This window comes from Oreochromis aureus, linkage group 18 (genome assembly GCF_013358895.1).
Source record: "Oreochromis aureus strain Israel breed Guangdong linkage group 18, ZZ_aureus, whole genome shotgun sequence".
NCBI lineage: Eukaryota > Metazoa > Chordata > Actinopteri > Cichliformes > Cichlidae > Oreochromis > Oreochromis aureus.
In genome coordinates this window covers 6315512-6332426 of record NC_052959.1, presented here as the reverse complement: position 1 = coordinate 6332426, position 16915 = coordinate 6315512, and the positions used below count along the sequence as shown (strand labels likewise).

At 38.9% G+C, this 16915-nt stretch overlaps 1 protein-coding gene across 1 annotated transcript; it reads left to right on the top strand.

The window, feature by feature from the left end:
* The first annotated feature begins 976 nt into the window (after window positions 1-976).
* On the top strand, window positions 977-5371 carry pigr (polymeric immunoglobulin receptor). Its single transcript, XM_031730719.2, has 8 exons — window positions 977-1127; window positions 1769-2113; window positions 2200-2281; window positions 2465-2691; window positions 4399-4495; window positions 4582-4670; window positions 4905-4954; window positions 5064-5371. The coding sequence occupies exons 1-8, from the start codon at window positions 1079-1081 to the stop codon at window positions 5145-5147; spliced, it is 1023 nt and encodes a 340-aa protein (XP_031586579.2). The 5' UTR covers window positions 977-1078; the 3' UTR covers window positions 5148-5371.
* The last annotated feature ends 11544 nt before the right edge of the window (window positions 5372-16915 follow it).

The window sequence follows — 16915 nt, the reverse complement described above, 5'->3', positions numbered from 1 at the left end:
GGGGGTTGTGCTTTGAAGCTTAATCCGACAAATGAAGACTGGACCATATCCAAGGTTTTCAGGCACCAGAATCAAGTAATTTCACTGCAGCCTGCCAAATGAATTCTCCCCAGCTATGGAAGGGAGAGGCTTAGTATGTGCCTGTCAGGGGGAATAACGTTATTGTAAAAAAAAAAAAGGCTAAGTATGTCATGTTTTAAGTTACAAGCCTAAACCTTGAAGGGACAGTCTATCTTTAGGGGAAACAAAAATGTGCTGTTTAGTTAGACAATAAGATTGATGATACCTTACATGACTGGATGTTTTATGCAAAATCCATTTGCAGCTGGATCCAGAAAGCAATAAGCATAGCAAACAGAACATACAAGAACTAAACTGTGTAAAAATCATGTTTTGCTTTTATAGGTGTCGTGCATTCCTGCATATATGTAAAAAATATGAGTGAAACTTAATCCGCTGCCACCCAGATCATCTTTCGACACTGCCAAGCTGATATGGCTGTTTTCTCGTCTTTATGGTGGCACAGCTAACTGTTCATTACCTGTAGCTTTATTTAGAAAACTGCTATGATTGGGATTAAACTTCCCATCTCTCATCGCAAGAAAGACAAAATGTTGGAATTTGGAAGGTGTATTGCGACAGAAAATGTATTTCTGAGAATTAAAAATGTTCCTCTTGCGATAAAAAAGAGCCACTAAAGTCCAATTTGGAGTTTTTTTCAATTGGTATATTCTTTATTATTGTAATTCTTCATTGTTGTAAATCAAAATCAAACATGAAAAATACCTATATACTTATATATAGGCTATACATGAGCTGAGAAACAAGGAGTAGGTTTTCAGAGAAGATAGATTTAACACCAGCACAACATTCATCTTATTCAAATTTTAGTGTTCACTACAGTAGGTGAACAGTGTCAATAAAATCTGACTGGCATTTATGTAGTTAACATCTGGAGCATCTGGATCCAGCCAATGGTCACGTGACAAAGGGGAATTTGAGACTCTGTGAAACCTGCAGTCTGTGTTTGCGCAGCAGAGAACACTTTCTTGTTAAGCGTCAAACTTGAAGTGGAAACATGCCGCGACTCTCTATACTCACGCTCAGCCTGTTACCATGGATCCCAGGTATTCACTGTGACTGTGTGCATTTGATTAGAGAAGTCAGACAAAAAAGACTTTCAAGCTGTTTTCTGCTTCACATAATTGGAAAAAAACAAAGATAATTTATGTCTGTGCCTCCTTCTCCTCACTTCTCTGCTGTGCTTTTGGCAAATACTCTTGCTAAAATGTATGATACTCCTTAGACTTTGCTTCTCTTTACAATTTTATGACTTTTCTGTTATTAATCGTTTGTTTAAGACAGACTAGAAGGTTGTTAAAAGCTTGCAATTTTTTCCCCCAGGAGCCAGAGAGGGCTTTTGTGTTTTTGTAAATCTTCCAAGCTTCTGTACAGTTTGCCCTTTAGCAAACAGTATGTTTGATGTTTATTTTGTCAGGCCTTTAAAAGCCTGTGTATTATAAAGGGATAATCCAATTTTGGAATGAGAAGTATGAAGAGGGAAGTTAAAGCAGGAAATGTGCTTCGTAACAAAGGAAACTGAAGCGATAAATATGGTACAAGTGCTGCCAAAGGCCACATTTCCCCACATCTCATTTATAGATAACAGGTGTCCAATGTGAGCAACTGCTATATTAAGGTTGTGTCATAACCGAAAGTTTCATTTCAAATTGCTGTTTAACATTGAATGATCTCCACTTCTCATCAGTTGTTCTCTGCTGGGTGACCACTGTAGACGAGGTTAGTGTCCTGGAGGGTGGATCCATCACTGTCCCGTGTCGATATGACCCTAAGTATGCTAACCATGTCAAATACTGGTGTAGTGGGAGCATGAGAGAGTTCTGCACCAGCTTGGCTCGAACTGACGAGACCTCCTCGACCAATCCAAGTAAAGACAAAGTGAGCATTTTTGATGACCCGGCCCAGGAGATGTTCACAGTGACCATGAACAACCTGAAAGAGACGCAGTCTGGGTGGTACTTGTGTGGTGTGGAATTAGGTAATGGGTGGAAGGCCGATGATGTTGCTTACACTAAAGTGAAAGTCATTCACGGTGAGTAATGGAGAAATATTAAGATGATAAACATTTCTTGACTCACAGTTTTTAAGAAGTTTGTTGCATTTTCATGATTTCTGCAGGTGTGTCAGTCGTGAACAGCATGGTGAGTGGGGAAGAAGGAAGTAGTGTCACGGTTCAATGCCTTTACAGTGAAAGATTCAGGTATTTGGTTTTGCTTTGGAGGATTTTATCCACCTTTTACTCTTTAAAACTCTTAGAACTGTCCTTAAAGAAGCACTGATCACACTTCAGTAAATGTGGGAATTTGTCCGGAAACTTCCACTGGTGTCAAACGCTGGTGGACAGTGAGCATTCACTGACTCCCCTGTGACTGCCTGCCAACAGAGAAAGTGAGAAGAAGTGGTGTCGGAGCGGAGGCTGGAGCTCCTGTCTGTCGACGGGTTCTGAAGGGAGTTACGAAGATACTTCAGTGGCCATCAGCGATGACAGAACTGGGACTTTCACTGTAACCTTAAAGAAGCTGCAGATGAGAGATGCTGGCTGGTATTTATGTTCTGCAGGGCAGCAGCAAGTAGCCGTACAGGTTCAGGTCAGACCACGCGCCTCTACTAGTAAGTTGATAAAGAGCCTTTCATTCTTTTGGACATAAAATACATAACAAATTACACTTTTGAGCTTTGCTGTCTAACTGACTTGAAACTGTGAAATTTAAGCTTCATTATGAATTTTCTGTGTGCTGATATCATCAAGGATGAATATTTTTTTCATCGCAGGGAGTTTAGAGTTATTCAACATCCTTACGTAAGACCTCCCTCTCTAGAAATGTACCCCGATATTTTTATTGCTGTTCAGCTAACATTTAAAAGATTTATGACACAAAAATCACATGTAACACAGTCGGCGGTAAAAGAAATACAACTGACAGGAGCAACACAGCTGACGGCATTAAGAGGAAAAGAGAAACCTGTATTCAGATAAAAACCTTTTTATTTTCTCTGTGTTTCTATAAATATTAAGTGCTTCTCTCAAAATCAGCATGTGGTGCTGCTTCTCAGCAGAAGATAACCTCATCTCCCTACAACTTAAAACACTCTGTTTAATAATGTATGTAACGCTGCCGTTGTAACACTGTGAATGTAATGATTGAAAGCAATTCATTTCAGTTTTGCACCCTTACTTTGTTATTGACCAGATTACACAAATGTCAGCTGGAGCTCATCCTTTCAAACCACCAAATCACATCAAAATGAGTCATACTATGAGATCATTGCTATGTTGAAATGAGTTTTTCTGAAGGTAATGCAGATGATGTTGAAAACAAATGCTCATTTCATCTGGTAGTGAGGTCTAGTTAGAGTGTGATTATTTATTCAGTACTAAACCTCAACAGTATAATAATATTTATGTCAGTTATGTCAATCTCTTCTACTTTTATCAAATTTACCATGTAATTTCTGAGTCATAATAATAACAAGACAAAATTATATATGACAATAAGTCTAAATCATGATAGAATGTCGACTGTGTGGTGACAGGTAACACAGTTGACATTTCTTTAATTTTAGGCCCTCGCTAACATGTCACCTCTAGTGTTAATTTGAATAGCAAAAATTGACATTTAGCTAAATGGCCAGGAAAAAATAAATTATGGAAATTTTTTTTTTTTTAATTTATTAAAAACAACCATGCCCCAATATGATATTTATCATCGCTTGAAGTGAGTATTTGGTCGATAAAGCTTGTTGACATGAAATTTCCCCCTAACTGTAGAATGAACTAAAATTTGCTAAAATGCTAAACAGAGATCGTTTCATTATTGTGTGTCATTGGTCGCAAATGATTTTAATATATATATACCGCCATTTTACAGCATTGTTTTAAGTTAAAGAAAGCATACTAAGACCCTTCCCATGTTTCACAGCCCTTACATGCTCATTTTTACAGGCATATTTACCATCTCTGTGTTCTTAGGTTAGAGTAATAGCAACATTTCCAAGACAAATAAATGGTCATAGCTTATCATTTGGATAATCTATTAGCATTTTAAATCATGCATTGTAGGTATTTGTGTGATTGCTTGGCATTTTCTCCATGTCCCCTTGCAGCTGCTGAAATGAGAAGAAGCAGCTTTAAAGATCAATATGTGTTTGTGACAGATGGCAGAGGCTCTCAAGTCTCTACTTGTTCAGGGTATCGATTATTAAAAGTCACCTATCAACAATATTGATGTTAGGATGCTGGAAACACTCTTCACCTATCACAGCATATGTACAGAGTTGTTACAGTATTTTTTAGCGCTACAATATCTTTACCTTCAGCGACAGAGCCTGTGACATCCCCACCTACTCCGAGTCAGTCTGCTGTGTACCTCCCTCCACCCAAACCCATCACTAAGGAGTCCTGGAACAGTCACCGGTAAAAGTCAAGCACTTCTTTATCTTCACTTTAATGGATGTCGAAGGTGGATTGCCTGCTTAGTCTGCTTTGTGCCTGCTTCCTAGTTACATGTTGGAGTCTATAGCGGTGTGTTCGTCTCTCCTGCTCCTTGTGGGCTTGGCTGTATTGGCAAGAAAGTTGTGGATACTGCACAGTAAGGCAACTTCATATTCCTTTGAATTTTAAATTATGAAGTGTGTGTGTGTGTGTGTGTGTGTGTGTGTGTGTGTGTGTGTGTGTGTGTGTGTGTGTGTGTGTGTGTGTGTGTGTGTGTGTGCATGCATTGGCCACAAATCCTCTCTCTATATTTATATGATATAAAAAATGCATTAAATTTATCTGACTACTAATTTACATTCATATTTGTGCATTCATATCATCTTTCTAGAGGAGGATTCTGAACTTAGACACTTTAAGGAGATGAAAGAGAGATTCCCTGTAAGCCCCCATTATCATGTCCATCTCTGATCTATTACATTCTTTAAGAAACACAATTATCAGGGATATTTTTAATCAGATCACTCATTCTTCTTTCTGTCAACTACAGGATAATCCATCGGGCATGAGTGACCTGCAACATGTTCCTATTGCTTTCCATAACAAAGCTACCATGGACGTACGTGCTTACTAAGATCATTTTGTGAATTGTTAATTGTTACTCTTTGTAACTGAATGTAATTTTTCTATTAATTTCCCACACAGAACATATGGTCTTTGTTCCAGTATCTTTTTTACCATACCAAACCACTTCTGAACAGAGCTATATGTTCTGTTTCCTGTAATATAAATTTTGGACATTATAGTCTTGTCTTGACTCAGTATTTTAGACTCAATAAAATAAATCAACAAAATACACATGTATAATTATATGTGACTTTTTATTTATGTACCAGACTCTATGTGTTTATGCAACCTGTGACCTTTTTGGAAAAGAGGGAAAGATTTTTGCTAATTTTAGGGGTCATATGGCAAAGTTACTAGCTAGATAATCACACACAAATATCAACCAAGTTTAGCATTCAGGTAGAAATCTAGGCATAAAACTTTCCTTTTTAGTTTTTTTCACTGCCTCTGTGCTTACATGCCACTTTGCATTTAATCGTCATTATTAATCTCTGGCTTTCTTCCACTGTGTATCTTTTGTCATGTCTTCCTCAACAAACCAGTCAATGCAGATGTCTTCCCCTCCCTGAGCCTGGTTCTGCCCAAGGTTTCTTCCTGTTAAAAGGAAAAGGGAGTTTTTCCTTCCCACTGTTGCAAAGTTCTTGTTCAGGGTTAGCTCCTTGTAGCGTTTTTACATTAATATATATAACACCTTGAGGCGAGTGTTGTTGTGATTTGGAGCTATATAACTAAAATTAAATTTTGTTGAATCTGCCAATCATAGTTGTTACTGAAGAGAAGAAACACTCACTTGGGGTTTAACTGTTTGTGTTTCACAGATGGCGTATATGGACAGTATAGTTTACTTTTGTCTCTGCTTTAGTTTCTGTCTATTTTGCTTACTAATGCAATTGACTAGGGCTTTTTAATGCTGCATTTGCTCAAAAGGGTCAAAATCATACTCTAACAGTGTAGAAAGTGCAAAAATGATGTCAAATACTGTCAGGAGCACGGCAGCGCTGCAGGTGGCGATATAATCTTGTCTGTATTAAAAGTCTGGCCAATCAGAAGCCTAGGAGGAACCGTCACCAACAATAACACCGTGCACATTCTGACATCAAAGAAGGAAATAGAGGCCCAAACCTTTGATGCATCCAGACATCAAAGGTGTGGGCTGTTTTCCTTGTTCACATGTGAACACATAAACTGACTTTCTGAAAACCTTCACCCTGGAAGCAGTTTTCCAAAGTGCTGTTTTCAGTGATCTAAAAAGCTGTTTACATGCTTACAAAAAAGCTACATTTTTCTATGTAAGTGTAGACAGACCCACACAGAGCTCTCTTTTTGTCTTTAATGCATCCATGTGTATATCAGTTTCAAGAGGAAGAAACTGTTACATTCTACTGAAACTACTACCAATTGAGAATAAAATTGACTAGTTTAACATTGTAAGACTTTCTTTCTGTTATCATAAGGCAACATAATTATGCAGTCAATTAAAATAACATGTTAACACTGATGGAGCCCAAGGAATCATAAAGCCTGTAGATATAAGTGTCATATGCAGTGGTAATTTTTTTCAGCTCCAAACTGCTGCTTGTTGCTACAAAGGCCAAACAGAAATAATATGAAATGGAAAACAGTAAATCTTGTCTGCCTAAAAAGCCCATGAGACCCAGAGGGGAAAAATGATTTCAGTTTTTGCTCCTATTAGTGGAACTAGACTGAACTGTTTGATATGTAATATCATCATAATGATATGGCTAATTAACACATTTAGACATGGATATAGTCTGACTGAAAACTTGTGGAGGAAAATGTACATGACGTTAGCGTAGTTGTGAAATGCACTTCAGAAAATAGGAAGTAAATGAAGACAGAATGCATTAGAAGGAGTTGGCAAATTAACTCTGAAAGGAACAGCTCTACATTTTATGCTTGAACTGTCTGTTCTCACACTGAACCACAACCCGGGCTTTAGAATTGTAAATTGAACAAGCTAATGAGACCGTCGAAACCGCTGCGGAGCCCACGAGTCAACTAGACCTTGAAAATATTATATTAATATTTAGCTCACCTTCATTTGAGGGGGAAAAAATATCAAAATTCAAAGAGTCAAGATTCATTCACTGTGCCATACCGGCACCTATGTTCAGGCATGGCAGGTGATACTTTTGTTTGTGAACTGCAGTCCTTGATAATAGAGTGAATTTGACATCTCATCAACTATGACCCCTTAGCAGCAACATGTGTTATTTTAGGTTATATTAATATCACCAGAGTTTAGGATTCAATTCATTTCAATTCACAACATCAATGGCCTCAAGGGACTTTATATTGTAAGGTAGACCCTACAATAATACATACAGAGAAAAACCCAACAATCATATGACCCCCTATGAGCAAACACTTTGGCGACAGTGAGAAGGAAAAACTCCCTTTTAACAGGAAGAAACCTCCGGCAGAACCAGGCTCAGGGAGGGGCGGGGCCATCTGCCGTGACGGGAGAAAAGGAAAACAGGACAACAGACATGCTGTGGAAGAGAGTCAGAGATTAATAACAAGTATGATTCAATGCAGAGATGTCTATAGTGAGTGACAGAGGTGACTGAAGAAGAAATACTCGATGCATCATGGGATGCATGCATGCATGCATCTGCTGAGAAGGTGATTGGCTGCAGACTCCCATCTCTGCAGGACCTGTACACCTCCAGGACACTGGGGCTTGCAGCTCGGATCACAGCTGACCCTTCTCACCCTGGACATAGTCTGTTTGATCTGCTCCCCTCAGGCAGGAGGCTCCGGTCCATTCGCACCAGAACCTCTCGCCATAAGAACAGTTTCTTCCCCTCTGCTATTGGACTCATGAACAATAACCATATGACTGTTCCCACCACTAACACATGACCCTACACTGTGTTCACTGCATCATTCCATGTTTGCACTGATCACCACCTGCACTCATGTATATATCTATCTACTTAGCACTTTTAATTTTTATTTTTATGTTTATTTAAGCGTTGTCTGACAGTATGTTTTGCACTAAGTACCGCAGCAATTTCCTAATGTTGTAAACCTGCGCAACATTTGGCAATAAAACCCTTTCTGATTCTGATACTGATTCTGAGTCCCCCAGCAGCCTACACCTATTGCAGCATAACTAAGGGAGGATTCAGGGTCACCTGATCCAGCCCTAACTACATGCTTTAGCAAAAAGGGAAGTTTTGTGTGGGGCTCCCCACACTCCCTAGCAGATCGTTACATGGAGAAACCTTTTGAATACAAGCGTGCTGATCCACACAGGTGTACACACAGGTGTTCACAGACTCAAACTACACCTTTCTTGGCTGCTACCTCAAAGCACATTGTGTGCTGTCGATCTTGCGTACTGCACAATAACATTTAATATTTAGTATCTACTGTTATCTACTGTTAACTAGTTTATTGTGATGGTGTTGTATTTATTATGTTGCTCTTTTTTGTTTGTTTTCTCTTCTGTTTTTTCTTATCTCCATACAGGTGATCCAGGTGTTTTGTTTGTTTTTCTTTTTTTTTCCTTCCCCCCTTTCTCACCATCTCTTCTCCCCTCTATTTTTCTTTCTCTCCCTCTCTTTCTTTCTTTCTTTCTTTCTTTCTTTCTTTCTTTCTTTCTTTCTTTCTTTCTTTCTCCCTGTCCTATCCCCCAGTCATGTGTGTCCTGTCTGTAACAACCGAAAATCAAATCAAATAAATACATAATTATAATAAAGGTCAATCAAATGGACCAATATGGCAAGGCCATGATGATCCAATTGGTAAAGCAAAGCCGCTTGGCATCTTTCTTGGCCTTCAGACAACAATTCTGATGGCTAAAGATCCAAACGGGACAGGCAAAAAAAAAAAAAAAAAAAAAAAAAGGAAAGTTTTGGATGATACAACCCAGCAAACTTATAGTATTGATAGCAATGCAGACTTTGATCAAAAGTAACAAAGCAAAGGTTCCTTTCAGCTACTGCCATTCCTAATGTACTGTATGAATAGAATCCAAGTCCAAGGCCGTTATAATGGCCAAGGTAAATGACTGATTTCTTAGCCTCCTTGGTCTTATTTTAGCTCGGTTTGTTCTAATATTACTTTTTACATCACATTCTCTAAAAAAAACCATGTTATTGGTGTAATTTTAAAGAGTGCAATTACTACTTCCAACTTGGAAATACCTTATAATAACATTCTAATCTTTATAGCTCATAAGCATCACAAATAATTAAATCATGGCAATACTTAAAAAAGCTTGTTATGTGTATCATCATTATCTAATGTCAGCTCAAAAAAGGAGCCAAATGGGGACTAAAGGATTGTTTAAAAAAGGTCAGTTTGTAGGATGAAAGCCAAGGAATATAGAAAAAAACACACGGAGATCAACAGTGAACCCAGACAAACTGACAATAGGGCACAATCAGTTGAAAAACTGCATTTTGTCTACTTTGATGTTTCTGGCTTTAACCACATAATTCTTTTAAAAAAAGATGTAATTTAAAGTGAATATTGTTTGTGTAAGAAAAAAATAAACCAAAGATTGCTGGCGCCATCATGTTAATCTTTTTTTCCCATCTCATACTAGAGTGCTTTTCTCTGGGACTGCTGGTTTACGTGTGGTTCTTAAGGTTGAATGAGAAGGAGTGCCTTAAGTTTTCAGTCGCCTCTTCTGTGGGACCAGCTCAGACTTTGGATTTAAGAAACAGACACCCTCTCTACTTTTAAGATGAAGCTTAAACCTTTCCTTTTTTAAATGTTTACAGTAAACGCTGGATCAGGTGACCCTGAATCCTCCTTTAGTCATCCTGCAGTAGGCCTAGGCTGCTGGCGGCTTCCCACGATGCACTGACTGTTTCTTCTTCTCTCACCTCCTTTCAACAACCCTGTGTTTATGCACCACTTTGAATTTAGTTATAATTATTAATTATTAAAAGGGGGATTTTTGGCAGTTAGCAGCACCGATGCTGGAAATGTTTCGGCAGTGCAGAAAACTGCATCGAACTGTCAGGAACTGATGTGAACCTTCATTGCTGACAGTTGACAAGTTTGGGTGTTCACTTGAGCCCGTAGTCTTATGTAGCTTTCACATGTAAATGGTCATGATGTGAATTATACAAATGCAACTACAACTACTTCAAAAGCAGCTATTAAACTGCTTTGAGTCACTGAGAGCTGAATGTGCTCACTGGGCAGAAAAATCAGTTTTTTTCATGCATACACCATTTAAGCAATGGGCTTTTACTTCAGCAAAATTACTTGCAAATATGTGTGGAAAGTTGTGTAACAGATAAGCTACCGTAGCTGCTCCACTTATGTGATGTAACAGGGTGCTCAAATCTCTGCCGTTTCTATTTGAATGAACATATTGCTCCGTTTTGCAGGGGCTGAATGAATAAAACCACACAAAAAAAGAGGCACAAAACAGAAACATAGAGACAGGCTGGCAGAAAGAGAGGCAGAAGAGACCCAAGGATAAAGTCGACACAGAAATGGTAAAAAAACAAGCATGACAGAAAGCATGACATGTAACAAAAAATAATCACTGGAGGTGAACTCTTCCGTACCCAGCTTCAACCTTTGTGTGTTTAATGAAATACACTGTTCATTTGTGCTGTCCTGTATGTTCTGTTCTGCTATAATTTATTGTGGTCTGTTCTGCTCTCTGTAGCTCAATCTGTTGTAGCAGAGCTTCAGTACGGTCTTGTCTCCACCGTGTTACAGGCGCTTCATCATTAATCTTAATGCATTCAAGCGGAATCCATTCTGCCACTAGATGGAGGTCAATGCTGTATGAAATATGTTCTTTTCATTATATATTGTGTGCCCATCTCTGTGGGCGTGTGCATCTGTGTTTGTGGGTATGTGTGTCTACTCATGCACACAAATATTCCTTTGTTTTTTCAAATGCTGCACACAATCTGTAGGAAGTGAAGAAAAGTGAGAGGCTACTGCTATCCCCGACAGAATTCTGTACAGAGAAAACCCAGGATTTCTTATCTTAAAAATGCGTTAGGGTGTGCTTGTGTTTCATTCAGCGTAACAGCATTTCAGTTCATCTTGGTGTCTACATGCTTTTGAAATTACATTTCTGTAACCAATCTCTTGGCCCTTGCCATTTGAGGACGTCAACAATCAATACATTTGTACTCGCCCTGTGCCCAGATGCTGCCGATAATAAGGCATCGGCTGGAAACAAGGCCCAGGTTTAAGGGTAGGATTCTGGTTTGTGACAAGGTGTCTGAAGGCCAAACTTGCACAAGCATACAGCCGTCTAAAAAAAGAAAAAAGCAGCAATACACGTCACTAAGATCTCTTTGGTGTTTAAATGCAATCACGCCTGAGGACACAAAGATCGTAACTACTCAAACAGGTTTTGTGAGCAAAGATTTCTCTGGATTCTCTGAATCGTTTAATGGTATTATCACAGAAACTGTTGCAACCACAAAACTCTATGCAGCCTTTTTTTTTTAAAAAGAAAAGAAATTAATGCATGCTTTTTTAGCATATTGCGATCAATAATTTAGACACTGAATATGTCCTCTGCAACCTGCTTAGAGAAAGAATTTCCCTCAGTGTTTCTATAGTGATGGAAGCTTAAAAATAACACAAAACTATCTGAAAAGGGACCTAGTTATCCTTTTCACCCAATGAGAACGCATGACTTGGCCTGAAATAAGGGCTCTGGGTGTGCTGTGGCAGTGAACATCTGAACTCCTCTGAGCGCATCTTTTTAGCAGCTATTATCCATTGTATGGAGGCTTTAATGAGAAAATAATATATACTGTAGTTTTCTTTTGCCTTTTGTTTTACCTTCAAGGTCCAGATTTATATTATTTTATACTGTAAAACTCTCAAATGTCCAAGGATGTTTTATTATAGCCAAGAGAAAAAGGTTAAGCACCTTGAGAAAGAGGCGAGCCCTTTTATAATGGAACATAAGACCATGGAAGGACATAGCCAGCACAGTGTTATTCAAAATGAGTGCAATATGTTCTTATAAATAAAGAAAACACCTATTGTCAGTATGTCAAAGAATAATAAAAAATACACGCATGTAAAGCAGACTCCTGTAAATGAATTCGGTTAGGTGTCTCTATCCTCTTTACCTCCGATATTCTAAAGTGTTTTCTCCTTCTTTTCACCAACTATCAGTAATATTGATCATCCAATGGAGGCATTCAGATTTGCAGGGAAGCAGATGAGATTATTCTAGCTGCTTAAGTGAGACCACAGCTGCACAATACAGCCTCATTTTAAACAGTAAATACATTTACAATGTGTGTTTGCTATTTATAAATCCCGTTCCATCCAAAAGTCTAGATGCCTTAAAAATGTGAATTTAGACATTTTAATGGCAAGTGTATCCCTGACCTTGGGGTGTGGAATAAGATGACTAAAAGAAAAAAGTCAGTGAATGGAATTAACTTATTTGATATTTCCATCCGCTGAAGACTTTGGAGCTCTGGTTGCTTTGTCAAGCTACAATAATTTCATCTCTTGGGGTCAAATGTAAAATAATGGGAAGTATTCCAGTTATCTCTGATTCAGGATGTTTAATAACATGAACGAAGGGTGCCGCAAGAGACCCTTCATAGTTTTCATGTCACGCAGACATACGGCAACACAGGGAGAAAAACGCCAAAGCCAAGAACAGAAAATTATCATATTTTATGAATCAAACCCGTGCACCCATACACCCATTTCAGAATCAGACATTTCAATTATTATAAATATTATTATTTATGCACGCTGAACATTTTGCTGTGTTACAGACCGTAACATTTCTTAGCACATAATTGCACTATAATTAGCAGCAATGTGCGGTAGGATTTGCAACTTGCTGCTAATTATTTTCAGTTCTTTTGACATGTAACTAAGGTTCAGGTGGTTTACGTTAATAGTTGCAGAATAGCTGCTTTCTCCCGAAGCGGCCATGGAAAATGCCTGGAGAAACGAGGCCGTTTTGACCATGTTGCTGATTGGGCCTATGTCAGGGTTCAGTTCCTTCAACAATAAGCATTGTGATTTTAAATGTCATTGCCAGCATGGAGCAGCATTCCTGCGATGTGGTCCAATTGGGTCAAGAAGCATTGTGTCCTCATCATCTGCAGAAAATGCACAGCGATAAGAACGGGCACTGAGGGCTGACGGAGGCCCACAGCGCATATAATATGGGCTATCTCAATTTCCCAGAAAAAATATAGAATAAATATAGAAAATTCTGCAATTTGACATCATGTTGTCATTGCTTGAACCAAATATAGAAAATAATTTACTTTTAGCAAACATAAAGTGCACAAAACGGAATTAGCTGAGTGTAAAGAACATGATAAACGCCTTCCAGTCCAGCTGATATCTATATGCAGGAGACGGCAATGGCTTTGAATGACACAAATTATCTGGAAAACGTTCATTGAAGTTTAAAACTAATAACAGTTATCTCTCAACAGTTATTCAGTGATAACTGTTATTTCTGACAGCCTCTTTAACAAGCCAGATTTGAAGTCCTAACAGAAATGTTGTATTTCAGATTACTATCATATATATTTGTATCCCTGATGTTGGTTATTTGCATAAAAAAATCCTTCTGCTGTAAAAGTATGACTCAGTTGTTCTGCATCTGCTAAGTGTTTACAGACCCCTAATTTTATTTGCATTTCAAACTGACTCAGCTTTAGGTTTGTTCATTAAAAAGTTTGCTTTTCAGTTAATGTAAGAGTGTCATAATCATACTCTACGTTGTCATAAAACATAAGTGGGCTTTTGCTGGATCATTATCTTGCTCTGCTAGAGAGAAGATTGTGGTGAAAACAGGGGGACATATATGGATCAATATCTATTTCATGCTTCTATGTTACCATTGGCACTGTACAATTTATTGGTGTTACAACTCAGGTTTGGCCTGCTCACAGATCATAGGGGGATATTAAGGTGAGCCTGGTCATTTAGAGGCTGATGATGTCCGTGGGTTTTATGTTGCAGTCAGAGTCATTTTCAATACTGACTCATAAGTACAGCTCGTGCTCAACAGGAGCCTAATGTTTTCTGGGATAGTGTATTTTCTGTAGTTCTGTAGTTTTTTTTTTTTTTCCGCTTTCAGTTCAGACGTCTGTGGTTGCTCTAAAACAGCTGCAAGGATAATCATGTTTTTTTGTCACCATGGTTGTTGGTGCCAGATGGGCTTGTCTCAGTATTTCAGAATCTGCTGATCTACAGGGATTTTCCTGCATAAACACCTCGAGGGTTTACAGAATAGGGACAGAAAAAGAGAAGATATCCAATGAGCCGCGCTGGATATCACCTCTGGATGAAAACGGCTTGTTGATGATAGAGGGCAGAGGAGAATGGCCAGGCTGCTTTGGGGAAATGGAAGGCAGTAACAGTAAGAACTCATGGCAACAAAGGTATGCAGAAGAGCATCTCTGAATGCACAACACATTGAAACTTTAAGGAGATGGGCTATAGCAGCAAAAGAGCACATCTAGTGTCACTCCTGTCAGCTAGGATTAGGAAACTGCGGTACTCAGATGGCTACATGGAAAGATGGATGTATCCTGTCTTATATCAATTGTTCAGGCTTTGGGAGGTATTTTCTTAGCACACTTTGGGCCCCTAAGCTTCAACTAAGCATTACTTAAATGGCACACCTATTTTAGGGACGGGTTCTTGCCCCAAGTGGAAGAGTTTAAGTATCTCGGGGTCTTGTTCACGAGTGACGGGAGAAGGGAGCGGGAGATCGACAGACCCAGAACACGCTGGAGAGATTATATCTCTCTGCTGGCCTGGGAATGCTTTGGTGTTCCCACGGACAAGCTGGAGGAGGTGGCTGGACGGATGGACCTATTTTAGTACTGATACTGATGTCCGTTTCTTTATGGGCACAGTCCACCTTCCACCTGGATGATGCTGGAGATACCAGGTGCCTGTGCAGACCTAGCTGTAAGAATATGCATGTGGCTCAACAGAAAGTGTAAAGAGATGTTTTCTAAAGCACTTCTTCAGTTAAGAATCAGAGAGGAGAAACACAGTTTTACTTGTATACAAGGGCAGCACAGAGCAGGGCTCTGTGACACGCACTCTGAGACTGCCCTGGTCTTTATTTACACATCAGTGGGTGTTTGTTCCTTACATTGGAATGTGGATGTTTAGGTGTGTGTGTGTGTGTGTGTGTGTGTGTGTGTGTGTGTGTGTGTGTGTGTGTGTGTGTGTGTGTGTGTGTGTGACCCCATAAACGACTTCCCTAAACCTGCTGGTCTGGAAGTCCAACAGTTCATCTAAACAAAATGCACTTAGCCTAAAACAGACATAGATACGTTTATCCTATCATAAAACAATAAAAGAAGGTATGACCTCTCCCATGCTCCCAGGATGTGGGTTTAAATGCCAGAACACCCTGGAATGCACACAAAGCCCCAGCAGCCCACTAAAGATCACACATCCTATCACTACACAATCGATTATACACCTCTAAGCATATATGGAAACTTATATCATTAAAAGATTATACTGACTACTAAGTACAATTTTCCACTGACAGAAAGTTTCATAACATTTTAAGAGGAGTTCTTATGATGCTTCCAGCTGTTTGCATGCGTCCTGCCTATGAGTTTACTAAATACCCACAGCATCAAAAGGTTTCCTGTATCAAAGTGAAAGGATTGTGCACATTAGTAGTTAAGTGAGTAGAGATCATTATAAGTAATTGGACATGATTTATTCTGTGTCAGAATTCAATTGCACTATTTGGCGATTAGACTCTGATGGCTCATCACAGCAGCATGAAATCCCAGCGGTGATAGGAATTAGGCCAGGACCCCCTGAAGTCTTGACGCTGGTGGTGGTGAAGATAAGATAAAGGCTTGTGTAAGAGAGACTTGTGTTTCTGATGTAACTCTAGTATGAACTCCCATTTTTGCTTTTTTTGGGGGGGGGGGGTCTCTCCCAACTCTTGGAGAAATATAGACCTCTCACTGTTCTCCAGTTAGTCTCATAACTGGCATAACTGGGATTTTTAGACCTCTTTTCCCGAAGCCTAGTTGTTGCTGTTGAAGCCACTGTTACTGAAACGAATCAGTGCACCTTTAAAAATACTGTGTCTACTCCAGCTATGATAAATAAGAAATGTCTAAATATGTTAAAAGATTTTAGCGATCAAAAGTCATACATTTGCTTTGCTTTATATTAAAGTTTGCCTGTGAAACGTTTGTAAAAATGCAAAAGTAGGCACTGTAGAGTACGGCAGATCTCCTCTTAGTGTAATGAGACCTTTTCAAATCAATTAAAATTAGAATTAAATCACCTCGATCTAAATGGACCATTAAGAGGCTGCTAATCTTTACACAAAGCTCACATTTGGAAAATTGTCCTTTTATTGTAATAGAATATTTGGTCCATGACTTAATTTACCATGCTACCAATGGCAAAGCAATTGACTTTCTAGTTAACCTTATCCTAACATATGATTATATTCTTGTCCATGGTCCATTTGTGTTTGGTGGTCAGTATTAGACCGAGCGGTGCAGAGGAAGGCAGCAACATCGTTCACTGTTCAGTGGCTCCATATTTCGCATTTATTAGAAGCGTTGCCAAAGTTTGCATTCCTGTACAGCCATTGCATTTTCACTATGGCATGTGCATGCTGAGGGATGATGAGAAGAATACAGCCACCGTGACAGTAAGAGATAAAACATCATTTACTTCAGTAACACAATGACAACTACGGATTTCACATACTGTATACCTTCTTTGTAGTATGCTGAAAACAATGTTGGAAACAATTTA